Source organism: Miniopterus schreibersii (assembly GCF_964146895.1).
Source record: "Miniopterus schreibersii genome assembly, chromosome: 18".
NCBI lineage: Eukaryota > Metazoa > Chordata > Mammalia > Chiroptera > Miniopteridae > Miniopterus > Miniopterus schreibersii.
Window position 1 is genome coordinate 40,494,783 of NC_138121.1, and position 27,124 is coordinate 40,521,906.

Genomic DNA, 27,124 nt, shown 5'->3' on the forward strand with positions numbered 1-27,124 from the left:
CTCTCGCGGGAGCGCCCAGCGGTTGCCGGGAGACCGAGCGGCCCGGGCGGCCGAGGCTCAGTCTGCGGGTCGCGGCGGCGTCCGGACGCCCGGAGCCATGGTGAGCGCGGCGGGAGCCCGGCGCGGCCCTGGGACGCAGAGCAGCCCCCGCGCAGGGACGGCGACCTGGGCCCTCCCGGGCGCGCGCCCCGCCTGGCCGCAGGCCCAGCCCCGGGCCCGGCCGGTTCCCGGGGCCTGAGCGAGGGGCGCCGCGCCCGGGGTGGAGGGCTCAGTCCTAGGCCTGCGGCGCGCCGTGTCCCCACGCAGGGCACCGGGTGCCGGGCGCCCGAGGACTGCAGTCCGCGGGACGGAGGCCCAGGCCGGCCAGGGTGGCCGGAGGCCCCTGCGTGAAGGCGTCCTGGCAGAGGCCGCGCCCGCGGGGCCCGCGGTGCGCACGGCTGGTGCGGGGCCCCGCCTCTCCGCGACGGGCCTCGCTGCCCGGGGAGGTGCGGTGGCTCCGTTTCCGGGCGCGCGGGGCCCGGTGGCGCGGTGACTGCCCGGCGCCCAGGGGTGAGGGGCGGAGGGGCGGACTCTGGAGGAGGCGTTAAGTAGCGCTTTGGGGCGAAGATTTCAGTGGACGGGGTTTGAGTATCAGCTGGGTAACGGCACCAAAGTGCTTCCACCTACTCCTAGCGTGAGGGATGTGGACGATTTTCCTTATTTCTTTCTGCTTCTCTATGTTTTCTGACTTCCACAGAATTTTTTTTTGTTATAAAAACGTTACAAAGACATGTAGACACAAAAACGTTGCAGAGACATGTGGACACACAAAAAATGCTACAGACACATGTGGGCGCACCACGTGGGCCACAGACACATCACTTGGGCCACAGACACATGTGGACGCACCGCCTGGGCCACAGACACAGCACTTGGGCCACAGACACATGTGGACGCACCGCCTGGGCCACAGACACAGCACTTGGGCCACAGACACATGTGGACGCATCGCCTGGGCCACAGACACATGTGGATGCACCGCGTGGGCCACAGACACATCACTTGGGCCACAGACACATGTGGACACACCACGCGGGCCACAGACACATCACTTGGGTCACAGACACATGTGGACACACCACGTGGGCCACAGACACATCACTTTGGGCCACAGACACATGTGGACACACCACGCGGGCCACAGACACATCACTTGGGTCACAGACACATGTGGACACACCACGCGGGCCACAGACACATCACTTTGGGCCACAGACACATGTGGACGCACCCCGTGGGCCACAGACGGCTGAGGGAAGTGCGGCCGGGGAGGGTTGGGCCTGGGCCGGGGACGCTGGCCGCCGCCCTCCCCTCGGGCAGCTGCGAGTCGGGGACCGGGAGCAGCGCTGGCCCCGGCGGAGCCCTGGAGGAGTTTTGTGCCGCCGGCTCTGATTGTTGCCTGCAGGCATTTCCCCAACACGTACTGAACGGCGCTCCGCAGGTTTCTCTGTGGCGGTCACCAAACGTCATGGCGACACGGTGACACTTGACGCTGGTATTGGGCTGCTTTCTCCTGAGCCGAGTGGGTTTTGCGCCCACACCGCGGCCGCCTCTGCCGGGTGCCCAGGCGGGGATTTGGTCAGTCGCCCCTCCCTTACTTTCTGAGGGAGGAAATGTTCTCTTCTGAAGGGAAGGCGTCCCCTTCTCCGCAGAGGGGTCCGCAGAGAAGGAGTGCGGTCAAGGGCGGGGCGCCTTAGGGTGGGGTCCAGCAGGAGAGAGGCCCCAGGGCTGCTGCTCCTCTCCTGGTGCCCCCCGCGGGTGAAGCCGTTACCAGAGCCTCCCTTCCTGACCCAGGCGTCTCTTCCTTAACCGAAGGCACCCAAAAAGAAAGGGAAAGGCAAAGCCACCCCGATTGTTGATGGGCTTGCTCCGGAGGACATGAGCAAGGAGCAGGTGAGCCGGCTGGTGCAGTCGGGGGGGCGGGTGCCCTTCCAGCCCCTCTCCCCGCGGTGGGTGCTCATCCTGCCCTCCCCAGGCCGCCTGCAGTTCCGTCCAAACCCGCATTTCCACCCGTCTCCATACTCCCCGTCAGCTCCCAAGCTCTCAAGTACCGTATTGAAGAATTTTTTTATAGGGTGGTAGGACTTTGGGAGGAAATGCTTTTTTCTGACATAAAAGCCATTTTTCGTTTTTTATATTTCCTTTTAGTCTTACCCTTATTCACCTGATGCTTACAGAGCTGTTCACAGCACATGCATTAGAGTGTTCTTGTTTACCATTAAACGTTAGGGATTATTTTAAGCCACTTGTCCATGCTGATGAAGGCAGGGGCTAGAGCACATATTTGAATAATTACAATTTTAATTCAAAGGCTCCTGGAAACTGTAGCACATGGCATGTCATGAGGGTGAACTGGTGCCTCTCCAGCCTCGTGTTCTAACGCATTCCTGTGTGCCTCTCCTGCGGGCCTCGGGCTCCCTGTCAGCGGCTGCTACTGTCATGACCCTTACTTTCTTTGGATGGTTTTTAATAATACGTTTTTATTGATTTTAGAGAGGAAGGAAGAGGGAGAGAGAGAAACAATGAGAGGGAACCATCAATGGGCTGCCTCTTGCACACCCCCACTGGGGATCGAGCTTGCAGCCTGAGCATGTGCTCTGACCGGGAACCAGACCGGGGACCTCTTGGTTCCTGGGCCGACGCTCAGCCGCCACGCCACACCGGCTGGGCTCTTTGGAGAGTTTTAAGATAAAAAATAAATACAAAGCAGACTGACAGAGTCATGTGAACTGAAGCTGGATGTTGAGCAAGGGCCCTTGATGCTAAGAGTGGATTTATTTTATAGCAGGTCCTTGAACTGTTATAATGTTGATTAGATGCCAGAGGAACTTAACTCCTATTGTGTCAGTTAGCCAGTGGTGAAACTGGTTTCCTTACAGTTGTTTCTCTTGAAGCTTCAGAACCTGTCCATGATGTTAAGTGAGGACTGTACATGCAGGGAAACCACTAACAGTTTAAGCAGAGGGTGGTGGGGTCTAGGCTGTGTTCTGGAGAGATCACTGAGTTGCATACTGCATCGCCTCAACAGTTGAGCTATTTCTTACCTCCCTGTTTACTTCTGTTCCCTGTGGAGACAGCACTGACCTGCAGTGGTCGGTTTGCAGAGGCATGGACGCCTTGGAAGTGCCCAGGGCCCAGGGTCACAGGGTTCAAGCAGGAGTGAGGGATAGGCAGCTGGACAGTTACCCTGTGGGCATTGGGCTCCAGGGCTGTCTATTTTCTTATTTTTAAGAGAAGTTAGAAATCTGCATGTTTATAAGAAATCCATGTATTGAGTGATGGCAAAATCTAATCACGTGAGACAGTCCTAGTAGATAGGAGCCTGGGGTAGACTACCAGAGGGACACTAAATATCCGTGACTTGCAGATGTCTTCTGTGGATGCCCTAGTCAGATGTACTGTTTTATCTCCTTACTTTCAGCTCTTATGGATGAGAGTGGACCCTGCCTCTTGCTTGCCCTTCTCCCATGCTCCCCTCAGGTGGGTGGGCCCTGCTGGGTTCCTTGCAGGCTCTGCTCTGCCTACAGGTGGAGGGGCACATCACCCGCATCCGGGAGGAGCTGGACCGAGAGCGGGAAGAGCGCAACTACTTCCAGCTGGAGCGGGACAAGATCCACACCTTCTGGGAGATCACGCGGAGGCAGCTGGAGGAGAAGAAGGCTGAGCTGCGGAACAAAGACCGGGAGATGGAGGAAGCCGAGGAGAGGCACCAGGTGGAGATCAAGGTGAGTTGGACCGGCCACCTGCCCCACTGGGCTCACTGCCGAGATGCCGAGCGGGGTGAGGGACATTTTCTCTCCTTGCTTTGGGGTCACAGCCCTTTGTTTGTGTCCTTTACACTGGGAACCTGAAGGTATTATAAAAGATTATATGTGAGCCCAGCCGGTGTGGTTCAGTGGTTGAATGTCAACCCATGAATCAAGAGGTCACCAGTTCGATTCCTGTTCAGGGCACATGCCCGGGTTGTGGGCTTGGTCCTGAGTAGGGGGCATGCAAGAGACAGCCCATAGATGTTTCTCTCTTTATATCCTGCTCCCTTCCTCTCTCTCTAAAATCAATAAAAAACATTAAAAAAAAATTATATGCATATAGGTGAACATGTATGTGGAGGAGTGTGTGTGTGTGTAGGTGAGCATTATATGGATGAGAGTGGGTGAGCATGTGTGTGCAGGTGTGTGTGAGCAGGTAAGCATGCATTTGCAGGTGAGTGGGTGAGCAGGTGTGCGTGTGTGTGTATGCCAGTGAGCAGATGGTGCTTCTCTTGCCCGCAGGTCTACAAGCAGAAGGTGAAGCACCTCCTGTACGAGCACCAGAACAACCTGACGGAGATGAAGGCTGAAGGCACTGTGGCCATGAAGCTGGCCCAGAAGGAGCACCGCACACAGGAGGGCACGCTGCGCAAGGACATGCGGGCACTGAAGGTGGAGCTCAAGGAGCAGGAGCTGGCGAACGAGGTGGTGGTGAAGAACCTGCGGCTGGTGGGTACATCAGCTGGCTGCTGGGTGTTGAACAGCAACTGAGAATTCACATTTTTGTTTAAAAATTCCTGTATTTCGGCAATTAAATATTTATTTTTTATTTTTTTGTTAATCCTCACCTGAGGATGTTTTTTTCATTGCTTTTTTAGAGAGCGTGCAAGGGAGAGGGGCAGAGAGAGAGAGAAACACTGATGTGATAAAGACACATCGATTAGTTGCCTCCCTCATGTGTATGGACCCGGGCTGGAGATCAAGCTTGCAATCCAGGTACCATGTACCTTTTGGTACATGGGCTGATACTCTAACTGCTGAGCCACACCAGCCAGGGTTGAACTATTTTTTTAAAAACATGCAGCCAAGCAGACCCATTTTGGAGCCAAGTTCAGAATTCTATCTCGGACATGAGGAAAATCAGCTTAGGACGCTCCTGTGCATGTGCTACTGATACCTGACACCCAGCTACTCTCCCAGGATGTATGTCAGGTGCATTTGGAAATACACAACCGTTAGAGAGTCCAGCACGCCAATCCGTAGGCCACCGTGGCAGGTTGTCATGCAAGCTGGGCTCACGAGTGCCTGCCTGGCTTCTGAGAGCTTTTAGCCCATTCTGAGGGAGGCCAGTGGGGGGAGTTCCAGGTGGAGGTTGACTTTGTTTGCTGAGGGCTGTGAGGTGCTAGGCCCTGTTCTGACAGGAGGAGGACTGGCAAAATGCATTTGCACGTGTGGCCGGCAAAGGAGAAGCTACACGTAAAAAAGACAAAACAACGCGTCAGATGCGCACAGTGCACACTCCTGGGCCGTGAGGACGGGTGGAGCGGGAGGGGCGTGCTGGGATTCAGAGTAGGTTGCATTTTCTACGGGCGGTTCTGGAAATGCCTCACTACGAAGGTGACCTTTGGGCAAAGGTGGTAAGGGCTGAGCCAGGCTGCAGGAACCTGGCCAGGAGAGGAGATGGGGGATGAGCCAGCGTGAAGGTCAGCAAGTGGGTCAGAGCTCATTGGCCTTGGAAGCCACGGGGAGGCCTGGACTTTGGTCCTGACTGCGTTGGGGCTGTGGGGGATTTGGGAGGGAGAGTGTGTCTGACTGGTTTTCAAAGGTTCTTCCTGACTGCAGGTTGAGAAGACTTTGTCAACACATTTGTCTCATGTGAAGGCAGCCCGGCCTCAACTGGATCTGGAAAAAACTCTGTAAAACTACAGAGTTTACAGCAAAGTCTGGGGTTACTAAAATGTTGGACCCTCAAGAACACTCTGGTCTTTCCTGACACAGGCACACAGTAGGCTGGTTTCCAATGAATTCAGTGATGTGAGGCTGTCTGCTCGCCCAAGGCCTGCATATGGATTAGTTATGTGGTCAGAGTTCTCTTGTGTAAAAATACTGCTATAAAAATAACATTTTTTATTCTGAATTTTTATATAATAACCACCTATTGAAATATTTTTTAATGTTGCTCTAAGCTACAGCTAGAGTAGGTGAGCAGGCACCTGGAGGAGCCTGCAGGTCTGTGTAGATGTAGCCACGACTTTTCATACCACAAGTAGGTCAGGCAAGGGGCTGGGTGCGGTCAGTGCTTAGAATGTCTGTTAACATTTTCTCAAGCTCAGAGCTGACTTTAGCCAAGGGGAGTGAGTTACGAAATGTGGAAGTCATCAAAACCATGTTATTGTGGGCATGGTCTGCAAGCTGGGAGATGAGGGACCCGCCAGAAGCAGCAGAAGTTTTGCGAGCTGGATTTTCTGTGACAGGGAGGTGCAGCACAGCTGAGCAAGTGGCTTCTCTGCCTGTCCTCAGGTAACAGCCTGCTTCTGCCTTTGCAGAAACACACTGAGGAGATTACCAAGATGCGGAACGACTTTGAGAGGCAAGTGCGAGGTGAGTGTCTCACTGTCTATTGGAGCCCCATCAGAAAGTAACTTACCGCCCAGCCCTGCGTGGCTCAGTGGTTGAGCATCGACTTAGGATCCAGGAGATTGTGGTTCGATTCCCGGTCAGGGCACATACCCGGGTTGTGGGCTCAATCCCCAGTCGGGGGTATGCAGGAGGCAGCCAATCAATGACTCATTTCTATCTTTCTCTCCCTCTCCCTCTCCCTTCTTCTCTCTAAAATCAATAAAGACATAAAAAAAAGTAACATATCTTCAGGGCTTATCACAGGGCTAATAAACCAAGTCAAAACAGCCCTGATATGTGAGAAGAGAGAATTTGGTAGTTTTCAAGGCTGATGGACCTCTCAGAATCCCAGAACAGATTATTTTCATGTCAGCTGGGGGAGGCTGTGGTCACTGCTCACTTCCCCACTCCTGGCACAAATCAGTGGCTAGGAGCAGCGGTAGTCACTGAGTCTCTCAGGCAATGCGCTTAGAATAGTCTTTGCCATGGCTCCTGGTGTGTCTGGTGCAGTCACAAAGCCCTGTGCTGTGACTGGATGGCCACATGGGTCATGGCTAGTGACCACTGGGACCGGCTGATGCTCAGCTGTTGGGAGCCGCCTGCAGGGGTTGAGTAGCAATGGCTGCCACAGGTAAGGACAGTAGACATGGTGTGTGCTGAACGTGTCCCCTGAGCGTCAGCAGAAAAACTCACCAAAACCCGCCCTGTTCTCTGGCAGATGTGTTTGTGCAGCCTGGTCCTACGGGCTGTTCTCTGATAAGCTGCTGTGTGTGCTGCTGCCTTTCAGAAATTGAGGCCAAGTATGATAAAAAGATGAAGATGCTTAGGGATGAGCTTGACCTGAGGAGAAAGACCGAGATCCACGAAGTGGAGGAGAGGAAGAACGGCCAGATCGGCACACTGATGCAGCGGCACGAGGAGGCCTTCGCGGACATGAAGAACTACTACAACGACATCACCCTCAACAACCTGGCCCTCATCAACTCCCTTAAGGTGCCGTGAGCCACGCGGGGCCCAGACACAGCTCCTCACCCGACAGACCTAATACCCCGTTATAAAAATATTTTTGATAAAACCCCTCACTGTCCTTGATTGAAATTCACAGGTAATGGAACCTCTCTATACCTATAGCTGAAAACAGGCTGTTGCCCTAACGTGGGGCAGGGGAGTGAAGAGGACAGTGCATGTGCTGGTGGGTGAAGGCTCAGGCAGGACTGTGGTGGAGCCCAGCATGGTGGCATGGGCAGGTGTCATTGGCACTCAGGTGCTGGCAGGGATGGAGTTTCCACAATGCAGAATGCCCTGCAGGGTGTCCTGAACAAAGCATAATCTCATGGAAATTGCATTCCTAGAAAATTCAGAGTAAGTTAAAATTGTGCAAAACAGTGTGTGTGTATACATAAGACAGGCCTAGGTGGCAGCGGCAGGATCATCTCGGCAGGCGAGCTCGCAGCCCTGGTGGTGCCTGCTGAGCACTCCCTTGCCCGGCCTGTGTGCACAGGAGCAGATGGAGGATATGCGGAGGAAGGAGGAGCACCTGGAGAAGGAGATGCTGGAGGTGTCCGCCCAGAACCGGCGCCTGGCGGACCCGCTGCAGAAGGCTCGGGAGGAGATGAGCGAGATGCAGAAGAGGCTGGGCGACCATGAGAGGGACAAGCAGATCCTGGTTGTGAGTGTTGCCTGCACTCGCCTCCCTCCTTGGCTCCTCCTTAGCTCAGGAGAGAAAGGACATCGGTGAGATGTCTCCTGAGGCCCCTGCAGGGCTTGGCCCTCAGGGCAGGAGAGGTCTGAATCTCTCTTTTCTGTGACTGGAGACCAGGGGGAAATGTAGAGTTGGTGTGTATCCTGGGAGACAGGAGTGCCCACAACCCGCCTGTGTCTTTGAGCCAGTTCTTTCTGGTGATTATTTCTGGCCTTGCCATCTGGAGGCCTCCATGGTGTGCATGCCTGAACCCTGAGTGCCTTCTGTTCCCCACCCCCTCATTTCTCTCCAGTGCACAAAGGCACGTCTGAAAGTCACTGAGAAAGAGCTCAAGAGCCTACAGTGGGAACATGAGGTGCTGGAGCAGCGGTTTGTCCAGGTGAGCAGCCAGCAGTCTGAGCCGGGTGCGGAGGGGCCCTTTTGGACTATTGGCCGAGACTGGTCCTCGTTCTGCACAGCTCTCGAGGCACAGCCTGTGGCACGTTCTGTGGAAGGCCTGGGGGTCTCCCACAGAGCACTTCCCTGGGGCAGTTTGCCCACCTGCCCCCTCAGGTTCACTTCTGAAACACATAGAAGTAGCCTGGCCCCTCCAGCCAGCATCTTTTTCCTCTACGTACAGATTTCTAGTACTAAACTATGACATACACATTGTAAAGAAGTCACGGAATCCTGAGTGTGTAACTAAAAATCAGAGGTTGCCCTGCTGCTCAGCGCTGGTCCTCACAAGTGGTAACAGCTTCAGAGTCTCCTTCCAGACTCCGCCCCCTCACGTGTGTCCAGGGGTGTGACTTCCTGCCCTCAATGCAGTGCATTTATGGGGGGGTGTCTGCTGTGAGGCCTTCCTGATTGCACACACAGCCTCGTTCGACACTGCTGCGCTCCCGCACGAGTGCTGTCACTCATGCAGCTGGTCCCGGTGACACCCCTGCTCCAGGCTCTGCCGTCACAGCTCATCTTTGTGCAACTGTAGTGTCTCTTTAGGAAGCCAGTGCTGGTGGCGGAATTACTGGGCCACCTGGTATTTTGCATTCAGATTTTGGATAGAGTCTTCCCAGAGGGCTGTTCTTAGTTATAATCTCACCAAAAGTGTCAAGGGACCACTTCCCACCTGCACCAGCTCTCACAAATTCCAAATTTTGCTGATGTGTTTGGAGAGTGTCTCATTGAGTGTGCTTTTCTGAGATTTCCAGCGAGTCTGAGAGGCCTCTCCTTGCAGTATCCAGGGTCTGCCCAGGGCAGAGTGTTTCCACCTTTGCGAGCTATTTGCTAGTGTAGGGTGTGCCATGGCCTGGCGCCACCCGCCGACATGCGCAAACACCCATGAGCACCTCAGATTTGCACTCATCCTCGAAGGCGCCTCGGAGGGGCCTGTAGGCTACGGCAGCCTGAGGGAGGAGTCACCAGTTGTTGGCATGGTGGCCTCTGGAGGTGGGGTAAAGGGGTGTTCACTTTTCACATTTCCACAGCGTCTTGGTTGTTTTACAGTGCACAGTTAAAAGTAACAGACTTAGGAAATGAAAAAGCACTTTTATTGATTGACAGGCAGTTGGCTCCAGGGCCCTGCTCCAGATCTCTTGTGTGGGGCACATGACAGCACGTGGGGTTCCAGGATCTAGGGCTGATGGAGAGTAAATCCCCAAGAGGCCCCCACCCCCAAACATTGCTTGCTAGAGTTTGATGCCCTGGATTTCATGTGTGGTGATCAGGGACGTATCTGTTCCGAGCCCACTGCCCAAACCCAGGACAAGGCCAGCACGATCCCGCTGTGGCCTGTTCATTTCTAACCAGGTGGCCTCTTGCTTCCTGATATACATTCCTAGAGGAGGATCCAGCTGGTTTTTCCTTCTGCCTTACAGGTGTGTACAGCTGCACACCTTTAATTCTGTTGCAGAGAGTGGGGGTGCAGGCAATGTAGACACTACAGGCTCACCTGGCACAGTGAAAGGTGTGTTCTGGACCAAGGGCCGAAGTGGGAGGGCTTCTTGCCAGAGAGATGGCCCAGGGGAGGTGTCTCCTCAGGTGCAGCGGGAGCGGGATGAGCTCTACGGAAAGTTCACTTCGGCCATCCTGGAGGTGCAGCAGAAGACGGGCTTCAAGAACCTGATCCTGGAGCGCAAGCTGCAGGCCCTTGGTGCTGCCGTGGAGAAGAAGGAGCTACAGCTCAACGAGGTGCTGGCTGCCTCCAACTTGGACCCCGCGGCCCTGACCTTGGTGTCCCGCAAGCTGGAGGTAGGCTCCAGATGGGCTCCTGGGGGGAGCTGGGTGATGCCCATGCTACTGCCCCCCTAGGTGGCCTGGGCTCTGGCTGAGGAGTCACTTGTCTCATGGTGAAAGCCCGAGCATGTCCAGCCTCTGTCATTCTAGTGGAGAATCTCAGCCTCAGGGAGGGGCTCCCCACACTCACTGGGTCTGCTGTTGTCTGGGTCTCCCTGCTCCCTCTGAGCCCCCAAGCTTAGTGCTGCTTCCATTTCTCAGGATGGGTTCAGCTTAGCCCTTAGTCAGGTTTTGGGTCTCTTAACTTCTGGGCCTGAGCTCCTTAGCTATCTGATGACAAACTCAGACACAGGCCCAGGGGACAGCTGAGTCTCCTGCACTCTCAGGGAAGCCACTGAGCTGTGTTCCACCCGGGCAGTTAGTCCAGGGGTGTGGCTAAGGCTCAGATCCCAGCCAGCTGGGTGACCTGTTGCTGCCAGGCCCTGGAACTTGGGAGACAGACACAGGTGTGCAGCTGGCTTCCATGTCTCCATCCAGAGGCCTGTCCCAGAAATAGGTCCTTCCAGGCTAGGTGGGGTCTTCACGGAGAAGCAGATCTGGGTCATCGGCTTGAGGCCTCCTAACCATCTGGGTACAGGTGTGTTTTATCCTAAGAAGTAGCACAGGCAGCATTTTTAAAAAATAAATTCATTTATTTTTAAAATTTCTTTATTGATCTTAGAGGGAAGGAGGGAGAGAGAGAGAGAAAAAAAAAACCCTTGTGAGAGAGACACAAGACACATCGAGCCCGGCCGGGTGTGGCTCAGCGGTTGAGCGTCGACCTAGGATCCAGGCGATCGGGGTTCGATTCCTGGTCAGGGCACATGCTTGGGTTGCGGGCCTGATCCCCAGTCGGGGGCCTGCAGGAGGCAGCTGATCAATGACTGTCTCATCATTGATGTTTCTGTCTCTCCCCCTCTCCTTTCCTCTCTCTGAAATCAATAAAGATATATTAAAAAAAAAAAAAAAAAGTCACATTGATTGGTTGCCTCCTGCACATGCCCTGACTGGGCATCAAACTTGCAACCCAGGTACTTGCCCTTGACTAGAATCAAACCTGTGGCCCTTCGGTCCATGGGCTGGCACCACTGAGCCACACTGGCCAGGGCAACAGATAGCATTTCTTTCTTTCCATTGCTTTTCAGAGAGAGTGGAAGGGAGAGAGAGAGAGAAACATCAATGTGAGAGAGACACATTGAATGGTTGACTCCTGCATGTGCCCCGACTGGGGCTGGGAATCGAGCCTGCAGTGAAGGTAGGCACCCTTGGCTGGAATTGAACCCAAGATCCTTCAGTCCACGGGCCGACACTAACCACTGAGCCAAACCAGACAGGGCAATAGAAAGCATTTTTAAGGTGATTCTTCGACAGGCAATTCAGCTGAACATGAGCCCTGTTGGCTCACACCACCCCAGGCCCAGTGGATGAACCTGTCAGGTCACCACATCTGTATTTATTTTATTTCATTTTTTTTAAAAAAAAACACTTTTTTTTTATTGATTTCAAAGAGAAGAAGGGAGAGGGAGAGAGATAGAAACATCAATGATGAGAGTCATTGATCGGCTGTTTCCTGCACACCCCCTACTGGGCATCGAGCCCGCAACCTGGGCATGTGCCTTGACTGGGAATTGAACCATGACCTTCTGGTTCATTGATCGATGCTCAACCACTGAGCCACACTGGCCGGGCCACATCTGTATTTAAAGCATTTCAGGCCACTCGCCTCCACCACCCAGCCTGCAGCTGAGATCTGCAGCTAGCACTTGTTGCTGCAAACTGGGTGGGGGAGATTCTGAAGCTGTCAGCTGTACCCCCAAGTATGGGGCCAGCGGGAGACCGTGGAAGGTTCTGGGCACGACAGACTGGATCCAAGAGTCCACAGAGACCTACAGGAAAGGCTGAGGCAGGATGGACTTGTCGCCAATTGAGGAGGGGCTGGGGAAGGCAGAGGTGAGGTTGTGCATGTGTCCTGGCTTAGTGGGCCACAGTGCCTGTGGGACCCACAGTGCCTGTGGGACTGGAGTCACCTGTGATAGGTAGTTGCAGGCACATAGCAGGGGCCTTGTCTGGGCTGGCAGCGCTGTGGTCCTGGATCTGGGGCTTATCTCTGACTTTGTACCTATTTCTTTGTGAACCGCCGGTGGTGTGATGAGGGGAATAAAGAGCAGTCCCACCCATGAGGGTCAGTGCAGCTGCACCTGTGGGCCAGGGTGTGGGTCAGCTCTTGCCTTTCCTGATTGGAGCCTGCCAGGCCTGCCCCCCTCTAGCTTCTCAGCACCTTTCTCCTTCTGGAGGCATGTGCTGTCTCCCTTTCTCCCTGGGAGACCTTTCCACACAGCCTGCTCCCCATGTGGACACACGTTGATGAGGCCAGGTCATTATTCCCTGGATGTCTGGGTCACTGCTAGAGCCCACAGACACCAGACCCACGGCTGCCCTGTCTGGCTTGTTCCAAAGACAGGTCTCAAACTCACATCTGCATCTTTGTCCTCAGGATGTTCTGGAGTCAAAGAACAGTGCCATCAAGGACCTGCAGTACGAGCTGGCCCGGGTCTGCAAGGTATGAGGAGCCCCCCTTCTCTCAGGGCCCAGCCCCCACCCAGGACCATGTGATACCTACCTTAGACTGAGGGCCAGCTGCCTGTGGCTTGGGGTAGGTCCCCTCCCTGGTGTTCCTCACAGGCTGGCCTGGAGCACCTCTGGTAGAGGAGGGCAGCTGGTTTCCCTGTCTGACCCTCACTGTTGCACCACTGAGTTGACCTGGCCTCTGGGAAGGGCCTCCCATGCTCCTCCAAGCAGTGCACAGTTACAGGTCTAAGCTTTTCTGACTCCTTTGTAAGTCTAACAAGAGCTGCATTGCCATTTCTTTGCCAAATATGTGCATTAGCACCAAAGCCTCCTGCAGTTGGGGAGGGGCAGTGAATGCCGTGACCCCCTTGTTGTCTGTCCAATGAGCCCAAGAGGCCTGTGCCCTGCACCCAGTGCCCCTGGCTCTGGCAGAGCCTACAGCTCTGTCTGGACTTTGCCTGTGTAGATGCAGACACAGAGCTGCCTGTGGATGCATTTACCAAGAGCAGCCACCTCACGAGTGACTCAGATGTGCCCATAGTTTTGTGGGGTGGGCGTCACCTGCTGGTTCTGTCACACATGAGCCCTAGGCTGTGCAGCCCCAAGATGAAGGCTTTTGTTGTGCTGGGCCTTCCCTTGGCCCCCCCCCCCCCCCCGCCTCACATGCCCATCTGGACCCTTCCCTTGGATGCCCTGATACCCTGATACTTGTACACACAAAATTGGTGCCATCTAATGGTCTGTGCAGCTCTTGGGAGGATTCCCATAGTTGCATCTGATTGTCAGGAGGCCTGTACCCCAGTGAAGGGTGAGAACCAGGCCCAGCCTTCAGGTTCTCTCTGGAGCTTGACCCCAGTTCAATATATTCTTATTGATTTCAGAGAGAGGAAGGGAGAGAGAGAGACAGAGATAGAAACATCAATGAGAGAGTCATCATTGATCGGCTGCTTCCTGTACAGCCCGGACTGGGGATTGAGCCCACAACCCCAGCATGTGCCCTGACTGGGAATCGAACTGCAATCTCCTGGATCCTAGGTTGATGCTTAATTGCTGAGCCACGCCTGGCCGGGCTCACTCTTTTTTAAAAATAATATTTTTTTAATTGATTTCAGAGAGGAAGGGAGAGGGAGAGATGGAAACATCAATGACGAGAATCATTGATTGGCTGCCTCCTGCACGCCTCCTGCTGGGGATCAAGCCCACAACCCTGGTGTGTGCCCTGACCAGGAATTGAACTGTGAGCTCCTGGTTCAACCGCTGAGCCACACCGGCTGGGCTCACCCTCTAACTCTTGACCCCAAGCCCCGAAGCCTTTTCTTGATGATGGTCAGGATAATGTACCCTTTGGAGCTTTTGCTCTGAGTCAAGCCAGGTTCCAAGCACTTCTGATGCATCACCTCTTCAAAGCCTTACAGTCATCCTGTGAAATTCACCCAGAGGGAACAGAAACCATGTCCGTGGGCCCTGGCAGCGCCACTGCCCAGACCCGAGCTCTTCCGGGATGGGTGGGGTCACCTGCACTCTCCACCAGACTTCTCTGTGGTTTTCCACCCCACCCCCTGCACAGAGCTGGGTGGCCTAAGCAAGGGTCAGCCTTGGAGTTGCCCTGGCCCACAGGTGAGCCCTTGCTATGGCCTCTGCCCCTCCCAACACTGCTCTGTCCCTACAGGCCCACAACGACCTGCTGCGCACCTACGAGGCAAAGCTCCTGGCCTTTGGGATCCCCCTGGACAATGTGGGCTTCAAGCCCCTAGAAACAGCTGTGATGGGGCAGACCCTCGGCCAGGGGCCCGCTGGACTTGTAAGCACCCCAACGTAGCCCCCACCCAGGACTTCTCCCTGCATGACACCCCCTTTTACACACCACAGACAGCAGGTGTGTTTTGGATTTGTTGGGTCAGCAATGAAGGCTTTCATGTTTGCTGTGTGTCCTGTTGCACGACTGGCAGAAGCAGCTCCAGGGCCATGGGTGGGTGTTTGCTTCCCTCCCAGCAGCCCGTCCACCCTCCCACTCCCACCTTAGGCTGGGCAGCACCAGTGACCATAGCAGCCTGCAGGTGCCACACCGACTTTATTGATGCCTGAGTCACAGCTGCCACTGGGGAATTGGGGGCCAAAACCTCCCCCAGGAAATCGGAGCACAGAGCCCACTGTGGAGGGTTGGGAGTGGCTCAGGCCATGGTGATAGCATTGGTGCTCGCTGGCCAGCTGGCGGTCAGCTTCCTCTGTAGGTGGTGTAGGACCATGGGCTCAGCAGCAGGGGGATGTGGAACTTGTGAGTCTCATTTGTGATGGTGAAAACAACCTGAGAACAGAAGGTACCAAGAGGGAGTGAGGGCCTAGCCCCAGTGTTCCCAGGGAGATCCCAGAAGCCCAGACTGTGGGCCGGGGGCCGGTTCCTGGGGAGCCCCAGGCCAGCCAGAGCCCAGTGGAGGGCTGGAAACCTGGTGAGAGCTGTGGACAAGGCTGAATCTTTTCCAGAGAAAGTGCTTGGCTTGAGGGCCCCTGGGCCTGCCAGGCTTCCCAAGGGATCCACCCTGAACAGGGCCAGGTGAAGGGGAAGGCAGCAAGGTTAGGCCCAGTGAGTTGGATAGGGCTTGGTCAACACTTGTGTCCACAGGGGCTGAGTCACCCTCCACCCTGCCCCACGCAGCCTGACCTAGGGGCAGGGCAGGGACACCTTTCTCCTGGGAGTTCAAGGCCTGCCAGCAAGCGCCCTGGGAGAGGGGGATGGGCACTGCCTGCTATAGGGCCTTGGGGTAATGGTGAATCACAGGCCTCTACCCTCCCTGTCAGTCCATGGATCTCACCTCCACATATGGGTAGAAGCTGTCCTGCCCCCTTTTCTTCCAGTAGCCCTCAGTGTCGAAGGTCAGCTTGTAGGTGCCCGCCTTCATCTGGCCTGGCAGCAGGAGCCCAGGGCAGCGGCCATCCGGGTTGGTGTAGCTGGTGGGGGAGGGGATGAGGTGCACTCCTGCCTGCCTCTCTGGGTCTCCACAGCCTCAGATGCCCCTGCAGCCTGACTTGGGACAAACTCTAGGACCTGGGGTTCTGGAAGCTGTTGTACAGTACAGAGAAGCAGGAAGGGGGGAAACCTCCCACAATCTACCCCATGAGCAATAATCACTATATTTGACTTATATTTTTCCAGATTTTCTCTATTCATACGTATGCTTATTGGTAAACTTACAGAAACATAAAATGGATTACACTATTCATATTCTTTTATAACCTGGACTTTTCATTTAATATATTGTGCGTGGCTTTCTGGGTCAGTCCCTGTTCCAGATGCACCGAGCACCCCAATGCAGTTGTGCTCAGACCACCAATCCCACCAGCTGTGCTTGCAAGTGTGTTTGCACTGTGGTCACAGAGAGCATCAGTCACATACCAGCACTTTTAGGGGTTGGAAATGGGTTCATGTGACCCCCCCCAAGGGACTACATGTGTTCTTCTAAAACCACAGCTGACCTTCAGATGGGACCTGGACCCCCAGCCTTTGTGAGGGGCTGAACAGGGAGGGGACGAGTTCCATCCTCAGGCCTTGAACCTTTGGGGCGCAGCTCCCCACTGCCACCTCCAGAAGAGCCTGCCTCCCTCAAGATGGAGCATCTGCCCAAGCACTACAATGCCAGCATGGGCTGGCCGCCCCTACACCCCCAGCAGAGCTAAGCATGGGGTAGGAGCGAGGCTTCCCAAGGGATCCACCCTGTGGTGTGGTGTGGATTGTACCTTGCCTCTTGGCTGCCTCAGTATTCCAGTCTATAAAAGGGGTCATTAAGGTGTAGTAAGAATAAAAGAACAGAAATAAAGTGCTCAACCTGCTGCCTGTGACAGCGAAGCCTTTAAGATTCATCCTCAGGCCTTAACCAGCCCAGCCCTCGGGTGTGAGCTGTGGCAGCTGGGGCTGCGTGGTCTGAAACAAGCTCCAGGAGTTGGGGCTGTGGGGGCTCTGCCATCAGTCCTCAGTGCCACACTCCTCGGCTTTCAGGGATCCCTCCCCTTGCTCCTGTCACAGGCCAGAGCTCAGGACCCACCCTGTGCTGAGGGGAGCTGGTCTGGACTCAAGTGCTGCCCCCGACCAGGATCCTACCTTTCCCTCAGCTCAGTCCACTGCTGGCCGTGCTCCTCCAGCCTGGACAGACGGAGGCAGAGGCCTTGGGCTGGGAGCCCCGAGGCAGTGTCCAGCACATGTGTGGTCAGCGGGCTGCTGACTGGCTCCATGCCTCTGCCCTAGGCCAGGAGAGAGGGACAGAGATGTCTTGTGTCCACACCAGCCGAATGAGGCAACACCTTAGAGTAAACGGCCCCAGGCGGACAGTCCCAGAGTGCGGCTGGGATGGGGGTGGGGAATTCCTGACCAGCCCCGTGAGGCCGTGGTGTGGACGCACGGACCGGCCCCCCTCCCACCCCACTAGGGCTCCCTCCTCTCCGCCAGCCACTGACGGGTGCGCCTCTGGCACACAGCGGGTCTCCCTGTCCTCCCACAACTCCGCTCCGTGTCGCCCTCACGGACCTCAGCCCCACGCGGACGGGACAGGAGCCCCGGGCCCTACCTGCAGGTGTCGCTGGAGCGAGCGCAGCCGCGGGGCAGCCCCCGAGCTCATGCCCAGCAGCTTCGGGACAGCCGGCGCCGCCAGCGGTCACCCCGCGCCCGCCACCACCCGAGCGGCGCCGCCCCGTCCGGCCTGTCACCTCCCAGGACCCAGGAGCCAAGTGTCTGACCCCACTGGGGGTGGGGTGGGGGTGGGGGCCCATCTCGGTGCCACCGGTAGGGCCCCAGGGACTTCTCTCGGGAGGGGGCCCAGGAGGGCAACGGGCGCACAGACCTGCGGGGCGCGGAGGCTCCTCCCAGGGCGGAAGTGAAATCCAGGGGACCTGCGGGCGGGGGCGGGGCCCGGTCAGGGGCGGGGCCGGGCGGGGCGGGGCTCTGGGGCTCGCGGGCGCTGCCCGCTCAGCGCGCGGGTCCGCGACGAGCCGACGGGCGCCGGGAGCCGCGGGCCCGCCTGGGTTCTCTCCTCGCCCGAGCAGCGAGAGTCTGACGGGAGCCTCTCAAGGGGCGGGCTCGGGTCCGGTTCGGGTCGGGCTCGGGTCCGGGTCGGGTCGGGCTCGGGTCTGGCTCGGGGCGGGCTCGGGTCTGATTCAGGTCTGGTTCGAGGCGGGCTCGGGTCTGGCTCGGGGCTGGCTCGGGTCTGGCTCGGGGCTGGCTCGGGTCTGGCTTGGGGCGGGCTCGGGTCTGGTTCGGGTCGGGCTCGGGTCTGACTCGGGGCGGGCTCGGAGCGGGCTCGGGTCTGATTCGGGTCTGGTTCGGGGCGGGCTCGGGTCCGGTTCGGGTCGGGCTCGGGTCTGGTTCGGGGCGGGCTCGGGTCCGGTTCGGGTCGGGCTCGGGTCTGGTTCGGGGCGGGCTCGGGTCTGGCTTGGGGCGGGCTCGGGTCTGGTTCGGGTCGGGCTCGGGTCCGGTTCGGGTCGGGCTCGGGTCTGGCTCGGGTCGGGCTCGGGTCTGGCTCGGGGCGGGCTCGGGTCCGGTTCGGGTCGGGCTCGGAGCGGGCTCGGGTCTGGCTCGGGTCTGGCTCGGGGCGGGCTCGGGGCGGGCTCCGGGCGGGCTCGGGTCCGGTTCGGGGCGGGCTCGGGTCTGGCTCGGGTCGGGCTCGGGTCTGGCTCGGAGCGGGCTCGGGTCTGATTCCGGTCCGGTTCGGGTCGGGCTCGGGTCTGATTCGGGTCCGGTTCGGGCTCGGGTCCGGTTCGGGTCGGGCTCGGGTCCGGTTCGGGGCGGGCCCGGACGGCCGGGCAGGCCGCGGGACGGCGCCTGGGTCTCCGCTCTGTGAGAAGGGGCAGAACGACTCCCGAGGTTGAGACGGTTCCGCCGAGGAGACGGGATGAGCTGTCGCCCTCGTCGCGCTGCCCGCCCACCCTGGCCTCCTGCGGCCGCCCCGGCGCCCCTCGGCCCTCCGGCCCCGCTCTGGCCCCGCTGCCCGGTGGCCCGCAGGGGGATCCATCCCCGTGGCCGGCGCTGCTCTGGGTTCGGGGACCTTTTCTTCCTGCCGACGTGCGTTCCCCGATGACTGACCGTGAGCTCCGATCGCCCGCGGGTTCGGGGTCGGGCCCTGCGGGCCGGGTGCTGACCCTGCAGCAGCGGCGGGAGCGGCCGCGGGGGGACGAGGGGGACCCTCGCCGGGAGCGCCCGGCACGCCCCGCGGGTCTTCGGGTTACAGGCGGTGACCCCAGAGAGGCTCGCGCTGCTGCGGCGAACACCTGCGTGTGCGGGGGACCAGGCCGTCCCAGGCTGTCCCCGGGGGACAAGTGACGAGCCCCGCCCCCGGCCCGCCCGGCCCCACCCGGCTGCACCCGGAGCCGAGGAGCCGGGGCGGGCGGCCCTCCGGAGGGAGGCCCGGGGCCCTCAGCTCAGGCCGGCCTCTGGGAACCGGCGCCACCAGCGGGCAGCGTGAGCCCCGGAAACGCCGCCGACGGGAGGCCGAGCGGGCCGCGCCCCGAGCCCCCTTTAGCACCTGCGGGCAGGTTGTGCACAGGTGCCCTTCTTCGAGACCCTCACTTACTAGAGAACTGTCATAGTCAGTGTTCAAATGGCCCGTCTTTGGATTCAAACAAACATAATAAAACGTGAGAACACGTCAGAACCATGAAGCGCCTGCAGCGTGAGGCGCGCGATGCTCCGCGCCCACGGCGCCGCCCCAGGGCGCGGGGACCCGGGCTGCGCCCCGCCCGCGAGCCGAGACCCCCGGCGGGCGGGGCCGGCGAGGGCCCGGCTCTGCTCCGGGACCGCGGAGGCGCCGCCCGGCCCGCGGCCCGTGGGGGGCGAGGAGCGTCCCGGCGCCGTGGCCAGCGGCGGCCCCGAGGAGAAAGGACAGTTGTGACGCGAGGACCAGGCCACCCGCACAGCAGGAAGTCCTGCTGAGAGCCACCACCGGCGCTGTCCGCCCCGTCCTGGCCCAGGGCAGGGCGAGGGGAGTGCGGCAGGGCTGACCGACACCCCATCTTCTCAGCGGTGCCCGCCTCGGCTGTGTTCTAGACGCTGCTGTCCGCCCGGAGCCTGGCGGCAGGGGCCGGCTCCGTCCTCCAGAGCGCGAGCCCAGCCGCCTCGCCGGGCACACGCCGGCCCGCCCAGGGCGAGCGGAGGACACGCGTGCTTGGTCCCGGTGCCCCATCTGGGCACTTGGAGACCAGCGCACACCGGCCTCGACCCCTCCCCCTGCAGGAGTGTCCACAGGCCGGCCCTTCCGAGGCGCGGGTGCCCGCTCCGCCGCAGGGTGTGCCTGTCGGCTGCCGCCCGCTGCCCGGCTCCTCGGTGCGCCGCTGGTGGGACGCGGCGGCAACGGCAGCAAGAGGCTGTGCTGACCACGGACCCTCAGGCCCTGACCGGCTGTCAGCCACAGAGGCTGCAGCGTCGCCGCCAGTCAGCGCCCCGATCTCTCTGTCAGGTGCCCTCTGATTCGGTCTCCAAGGGGAGCAAGTTTCTCTACCCTAGGTCAGGCATGTGCAAGTGTAAGTGGAGCTCAGTGGGAATGCCTGACGCCCCGGTGAGACCCTGACATCCGCGCCATCACCGCGGGAGCAGCGCTGGGTTTATCGCTGGGGACCATTTAAATGAGAGATGTGCCTCCACATTTCTGTTATGGGAACGAAGGCATGAAACCCTGCCATTCTCCCTCTGTGTCCTGGCATTTCTGTCTTGGGATCAAGGGGCTTCATCCAGAGGAGAGGGCTTCTCAACTGTGGCAGGCCCAACAACAGCGGCCTTGCCATTTCAAAAGAATTTTTATTTTTAGGTTACATCTCCCAGAGCAGAGAGAGTAGGTTCTCTGAAGTTAGATGAGTCTGGGTTCAAATCTAGCTTGGGTGTCCCTGTGTTAGCCTCATCCCATGCCATGGGACAAAAATCCCTGTGCCCTTTTCATAGATGATAAATAGGTAGGTCTGACCACTTCCCTACCTGATCAGCTGTCTGCTCTGTATGTCTACAGGACAAGGCTGACAGGAGCAGACAAACTCCTTAACCTGCACCGCAGCTCTGGAGGCAGGTGCCACTGTGACCTCTGATTTCGATGAGGGAAACAGAACTGAGAAGGAGATACTTGGGACTTGAATCCAAGGCCCACTGCCTTCAGCGTGTCCCTGGAATTTAGGCCAAGGCCCTACCTCCTTTCCCCAAAAGAAAGCAGCTCAGAGCTGAGGGCCCCAGATGCCCCAACCAGGTGGCCGCCTGTCACCATTCTCTGTGGCTGAGCAGGGCCAACCTGAGGAATCCAGACCCCATGTCCCTGGGCTTACGCCCAGTAAGCACCAGACAGATAGGTCTAGGTTAGAGCCCTTTAAGGCCAGCCAAGGCATCCAGGCTTGTGTGGCCTGTAGGCCTCACCCAGAATCATCCCCATGCCTCTGGCAGGGCCATGGGCTGGCTAAGAGCAGGCACGAGGGTCTGGCCTAATGGGGCCAGTGCCAGCTCTGCCATTGTTGCTGTGTGACCCCCTGAGCTATAACCCTGTGGCCTAAATACCTTCTGTCCAGGAGTGGCCATGCACCACATTCTGGCTCGTGAGGGAGCTCCTGGTATGGAGAGATGTGCACCGCTCTTGCCCTCCTCCCTCCATGTCTTTCTGGCTGGACGAATGTGATGCCGGACATGCAGGAGCCCCCTTGCTGCTAGGAGGACAACACACACAGTCTCAGGGAGACGAGCAGAAAGGCAGAGGGAGCTGTGTGCTGGCGACGCTGCCTGGCAGCTGAGGCTTCTGTGTCTGGACTGTGTGACAGGGAGCAGTAATCCAGTCATGCTGCTGAACCACTCTGCTGACATATCTGGGCACGTGGCTGAGGAATTTCTGCCTCGTGGAGTTAAGGTCATGCAGGTGAAACATACGGCATACACTGCTCAGGACCCTGGGACTGATGGAGAGACACTGGTTGGAAGAGACACGCTGACTGGTGGCCTCACACGGGCCCAGCCAGGGCCAGGGACCAAACTGCCGCTGGGCCCCTTGTAGCATTCACGGCTCAGAATGTCTTGTACTCCCACATTTCCTTCCTGTCTTTGAACCGCTCCTGCGTGTGGGGGTCCCTGACTCTCTCATGAATGTGAGGTTCCCATACCCACGTATGTCTTAAATTTGTCTTTTTTCTTTTCTTTTCCTTCAAATATGTTTTTATTGATTTCAGAGAGAGGAAGGGAGAGGGAGAGAGAGAAATCATCGGTGAGAGTCACCCATCAGCGGCCTCCTGCACGCCCCCTACCGGGGATCGAGCCCGCAACGGGCACGCGCCTGACTGGGAATCGAGCTGGGACCTCCAGGTTCATGGGTTGATGCTCAACCGCTGAGCCACACCGGCTGGCTAATTTGGTTATTTCCTGTTCTTAATCTGCGTCATATCTATTTGATTATTAGACCAGAAAAGAACCTTGACTTTAGAGAGAAGTGTGTTTCTCCCCCACATAAGCAAATAATCAGATATTTTATAGGATGTAACTTTTGGAAGTACAGCTACTTCACCCTGTCCTGAAATAAGATTTAACAATTTATGTAAAGTAACATTCTCTGGACCGAATGATTTTATCAATGAAATATAGAACAGTGTACTAATTTAGCTTCTGGATGTAAAACTTTTATTTACCATTCCAAAGGTGGAAATGAAGATAACCACAGTTTAGCATTTTGCGTGTTGATTTTAAACTATTAGTTAAGAAAAAAGAAGCTAAGGAAGAACCTATAGTTCTTTCCCATTTCTTCCTAGGAGATTTCAGTGGAAAAGCCTGGTTTTCAGAAGGGAACGTTGCCTTAGCTTGAGACATTAAGGTTCCAAAGGAGCCTGTGGACCACCCCACCCCTGCATGTCCTGTTGCTCTTGGGGTTGCCTTACAAAAAATAACCTCGCAAGGGTGCTGCACTTCTCCTAAATAACCTGCATTTCACTCTGCTTCACCATTTTCCAAAACATCTTATACATCAAATATCACCTCATCGTTTTTGGCAATCAGATGTATGCGAATTAATGAAAAAGAATAGGAGGTTAGTAAGTGACCCAAATCCACGGTTAAATTTAGTATGATAAAGATGTTTCCTCAGATCAGTTGCAAAACTACCCCTTATAAAACAAATGGTGCTGGGACATGAGGCAAGCAGCCGACGACCAGCAGGATTTTTTCCTGAATCCAGAGGCACGGCAGTCCTGGCTGGTGTGGCTCAGTTGTTAGAGCACCAGCCGGCGCACGGAAGGGCAGTGGGTTTGATTTCCGGTCAAGGGCACATAACTGGGTTGCAGGATCGATCCCTGGCCCCATTCAGAGTGTGTGTGGGAAGCAACCAATCGATGTGTCTCCTGCAATGATGTTCTGATGTTTCTCTCTCTCTTTCTCCCCCTCCCTCCCTCCCTTCTGCTGTCTCAAAGGAAGAAAAAAAAGTCAAAGGAAAAAATACCTTTGGGTGAGGATTTCCTGTGGGACACTTTTCATGAGCACACCCCAGGCTGAGATGCAGAACCCCGAGTGCGCGGCTTCCCTGAGCACTGCCGGGCCCAGCCTTGGTCCCCTGGAGGCAGAGTCCAGACCTAGGTCCTTCAGCAACGAATGTTCTGCGCAATGAAAGTAGGAAGCTGTACCAGTGACAAAACAAAGGCCCCGAGAGGTCTGCTCCATGTTCCAAAGAACCAGCTTATAAATGTCAGAGCCAGGCTCAGCCCACGCCAGGGCCCAGAGCCCAGCAGCTCCCTCTGTGGGACGCCTGCCGTTTCACAGGGAGAGGGGCAATGAGAAGCAGCCACTTTGAGCTAAGCAACCAGAAACAGTCTTCACCCTCTTCAGACCGACACGGGACCAGGCTGGCTGAGCACGGACAGGCTTCTCGTGCTCTCACCACAACAGTCTAGCTTATTCCTTTAAAATTGTCTCGTTTCCTGTGGTACTTGCCCCCTAAGATGAAAATGGCGAATAAAACTTATTCAGAATTCTACCCCAAGAAGTAAAACCTGCAATGGTTTTGCGTCTGTGCCCTTCCAGACGACTCTATGGGCATTCATTTCCTTTTTTCTATTTTCTGTGGATATAATTTATAACTCTATGTTCTTAAGAAGGGTGCAAAACTTTTGAATTTTCAGTTTTATTTTTAAAAATATGTTCAGTCCTGGCTGGTATGCCCAGTGGTCAGAGGTCCACCTGTGCATCCGCAGGGACGTGGGTTTGATTCACGGTGAAAGGCACGTACCTAGGTTGCAGGTTCCATTCCTCCCACTCCAATCGGGTGTGTGCAGGAGGCAACCAATCACTGTGTCTCTCTCACACAGATGGTTTTCCCTCTCTCCCCCCCTCCCTCCCTCCCTCTCAAAAGGAAAAAAATCAGTGGAAAAAAAATCCTTGACTGAGGATTAACAACAAAAAACTGTTATAAAATATGTCCATTTAAAGCCGTATATTTTTCCATGTTTTGGAATTTAGTATTTTTATTATCATTCAGTTCAAATTATTTTCTAACTCGAATTGTGATTTATTTTGGGGGTTATGTAGAAGTGTATTTCATAATTTTTAAATAGAAGGAGTTTCTAGGTACTTTCTGTTCCCGATTTCTAGATTAACTGAAATGACAACAAGAAACATACTGCATATAAATTCAATCCTTTGAAGTTGAAACTTGCTTCATAGTCACTTAAAAAAACGTTCAAGCCGGGAGGGGCGAGGCTCAGCTGTTGAGCCGCTAGAATCCAGGAGATCATGGTTTGATCCCCGGTCAGGGCACATGCCCGGGTTGTGGGCTCGATCCCCAGTGGGGGGCGTGCGGGAGGCGGCTGATCAATGACTCTCTCTTCATGGATGTTTGTCTCTCCCTCTCCCTTCCTCTCTCTGAAATCAATAAAGACACTTTAAAGAAAAAAAAAATAAAAAAATCCCAGTGTGCCTCTCTGCTGCCATCTCGTGTGCATCTTGGGAATAACACCTTAGTGCCGTTCAGCAGGGAAAGTTGTTGGGTGCAGCGGATTATCTGAATGTTGAATCCAATTCGACATTTTCCACATTCTTACTGAATGTTTTGTGGGAGTCTATTGGTTCTGAAAGAAGTATGCTCTGTGTCTGAATGAGAGGTGTGTTAAATTTTTCATGATTATAAATTTTTCTATTTTTCCTTGTAGCTCTCTTCTATATACTTTGACTTTATGTTATAAAGTGCTTGTGAATTTAGATCTTCCTGGTAAATTAAACTTATTCACACAAAGTGCTCTTCTTTATTTCTACTAATGCTTTTTGCCCTCAAGTCTCCTGTATTATTACATTATTTTTATGTGGTTTATGTTTACATTTTAACATGTGAACTTAAACGAGCTTGCCTTAATCTTAAAAATCTTGCTGATATTTTAATCAAATCATATCAAATTTATAGTCAACTTTGGAAAATTGACATTATTATGTTTTTTCTATTCAAAAATTCAATGTTACTTTCCCATTGTTCAAGACTCTATTATTGGGTAGCATTTAAAAATCTTGTTCATACAGATCGTGCACATTCTTGTTAAGATCACTCCTAGGCATCTTATGTGTTTTGTTGCCATTGTGACTTTTCTTTGATTATATACAACTTACTTTTTGTAAAGGATGTGTATTTATGCATGTTATCTATTTTTCACTTTACTAAATCCTATTATTTTAAATAATCTGAAAGTTCATTTTTGAGAGTTATTGGGGTAAATAAGCTATCATGCAACAATAAAATGACATCAGTTTAACTACAAAAACATGTACAAATAGTTAAAACATGGAAGAAAATATGAAGAAATGTGGTAATGTGAAGAGTTAAAAATTTTCTTTTTGTTATACGTCCATTAATGATTAAACAAAATTGTAACAGAGTTCTTAGCATTTTTAGATGAGTTGAAGACCTGGACCCATGGTGCTTTAGAAATCAGAAATTTTTTTTAAGTGAAACTGTGCCCCCGGTAGTTTATCTGAGAAACTCTCGATACGACACCTGCCCACGTTTTCAAAGGGGGGCACTTTAGATGGTGAATTCTGGGATCTAAAGGAGGAAGACTACTGATTTTTAGCAAAATTATGGAAGTTTTTAAAGAGCGATTTACGAGCGACGGGTGAAGAGCGGCGACCCGCGGACGCCGGCAGCGGTGGCCCCAGGACCCGCCCCGAGGCGCGGCTCATCCCCGCCGCCCGCTCGCCGCCCGCTCGCCGCCCGCTCGCCGCCCGCTCGCCGCCCGCTCGCCGCCCGCTCGCCGCCCGCTCGCCGCCCGCCCGTCCCCGCCGCCCGCCGCCCGCCGCCCGCGCCCCGCGCCAGGAGCCCGCCCCGGGCACGGTCTCCCCGCCGCGCTCTCCGCCCGCGTCCCTCGTGCGCCCCGAGGGCCCCCTGTGGTCCGTCCGCCTCGGCCAGCGGCCAACCCCGTGGCGTCGTAACCGCCGCTCGCCCGGTTCGCCGTCCCCGTGGGAGGGAATCGCGGGCAGGGAGGCGGCGGCGTCTGCGACCCGTTCCAACCGCCGGGCTTTCAGCTCTTAACGCGGCGGGAGGGGCACCGGGGGCGTCGGCGGGCGCGGAAAACCCGGAGTCAGCCTGGACTCGCCCCCGCGCTCTCCGCCTGCCTGTCTCGCTTTTTTCATGGTTCTAGGAAGAAGGGACCCGGGAAACTCACGGGCGTGGTCGGGGGTCCTAGTTCTCAGCGGCGCAGGAGCAGCGGCTTCGCGGCCGGTGGCCCCGCGCTGCAGGGGGCGCCGGCGGGAGGCGCCGCCCGCTGTCGCCGCCCGGTGTGCGCCGTGGGAACTGCAGCCGCAGGACGCGCCGGCGGGAGGCGCCGCCCGCTGCCGCCGCCCGGTGTGCGCCGTGGGAACTGCAGCCGCAGGACGCGCCGGCGGGAGGCGCTGCTCGCTGCCGCCGCCCGGTGTGCGCCGTGGGAACTGCAGCCGCAGGACGCGCCGGCGGGAGGCGCTGCTCGCTGCCGCCGCCCGGTGTGCGCCGTGGGAACTGCAGCCGCAGGACGCGCCGGCGGGAGGCGCTGCTCGCTGCCGCCGCCCGGTGTGCGCCGTGGGAACGGCACCTGCGCGCGGGCGCCGCTGCTGCCGCTCTGCCGGGACGCGCCGACTCCCCGAGGCGCCCTCCTCCTTCCCTAGCGCCGCGACGTGTGACATACTCTCGGGCAGGACCCAGAGTCCACGCGACAGGGCCCACCACTCTCTCAGGTGGCACTTTCCCCGACCTAC

The 27,124-nt window shown here is 56.4% G+C and overlaps 2 protein-coding genes across 7 annotated transcripts; one reads left to right on the plus strand and one right to left on the minus strand.

The window, feature by feature from the left end:
• DRC4 (dynein regulatory complex subunit 4) lies at positions 1–23,426 on the plus strand. 4 transcript variants are annotated; one of them, XM_081117864.1, is made up of 11 exons: positions 1–100; positions 1,855–1,932; positions 3,567–3,764; positions 4,311–4,517; positions 6,335–6,389; positions 7,195–7,400; positions 7,909–8,076; positions 8,402–8,488; positions 10,135–10,338; positions 12,857–12,922; positions 14,600–16,148. In XM_081117864.1, exons 1-11 carry the CDS (start codon positions 98–100, stop codon positions 14,747–14,749), a joined length of 1,422 nt encoding a protein of 473 aa, XP_080973990.1. In that variant the 5' UTR covers positions 1–97; the 3' UTR covers positions 14,750–16,148. The 4 variants fall into 4 exon arrangements, with proteins under 4 accessions (XP_080973990.1, XP_080973991.1, XP_080973993.1 ...); XM_081117865.1 differs by lacking the exon at positions 14,600–16,148 and adding an exon at positions 23,329–23,426 and having other exon boundaries at positions 20–100; positions 10,129–10,338; XM_081117867.1 differs by having other exon boundaries at positions 23–100; positions 10,129–10,338.
• Positions 14,983–26,675, minus strand: LOC308547464 (5-hydroxyisourate hydrolase-like). 3 transcript variants are annotated; one of them, XM_081117870.1, is made up of 4 exons: positions 26,560–26,675; positions 17,024–17,163; positions 15,741–15,876; positions 14,983–15,235 (listed from the first exon to the last, which is right to left on the minus strand). In XM_081117870.1, the coding sequence occupies exons 2-4, from the start codon at positions 17,152–17,154 to the stop codon at positions 15,146–15,148; spliced, it is 357 nt and encodes a 118-aa protein (XP_080973996.1). In that variant the 5' UTR covers positions 17,155–17,163; positions 26,560–26,675; the 3' UTR covers positions 14,983–15,145. The 3 variants fall into 3 exon arrangements, with proteins under 3 accessions (XP_080973996.1, XP_080973995.1, XP_080973994.1); XM_081117869.1 differs by lacking the exon at positions 26,560–26,675 and adding an exon at positions 17,760–17,820; XM_081117868.1 differs by lacking the exon at positions 26,560–26,675 and adding an exon at positions 17,487–17,788.
• Positions 26,676–27,124: the final 449 nt, after the last annotated feature.

Excerpts from the sequence above, each read along its gene's own strand:
- DRC4 (XM_081117867.1), top strand. Across the intron at positions 8,077-8,401 it reads GGGACAAGCAGATCCTGGTT|TGCACAAAGGCACGTCTGAA; the intron begins GTGAGTGTTGCC and ends ATTTCTCTCCAG. Across the intron at positions 10,339-12,856 it reads TGGTGTCCCGCAAGCTGGAG|GATGTTCTGGAGTCAAAGAA; the intron begins GTAGGCTCCAGA and ends CTTTGTCCTCAG.
- LOC308547464 (XM_081117868.1), bottom strand. The coding sequence starts at position 17,537 with ATGAGCTCGGGGGCTGCCCCGCGGCTGCGCTCGCTCCAGCGACACCTG. Across the intron at positions 15,877-17,023 it reads TGGACTGAGCTGAGGGAAAG|CTACACCAACCCGGATGGCC; the intron begins GTAGGATCCTGG and ends CTCCCCCACCAG. Across the intron at positions 15,236-15,740 it reads GCTTCTACCCATATGTGGAG|GTTGTTTTCACCATCACAAA; the intron begins GTGAGATCCATG and ends TTCTGTTCTCAG.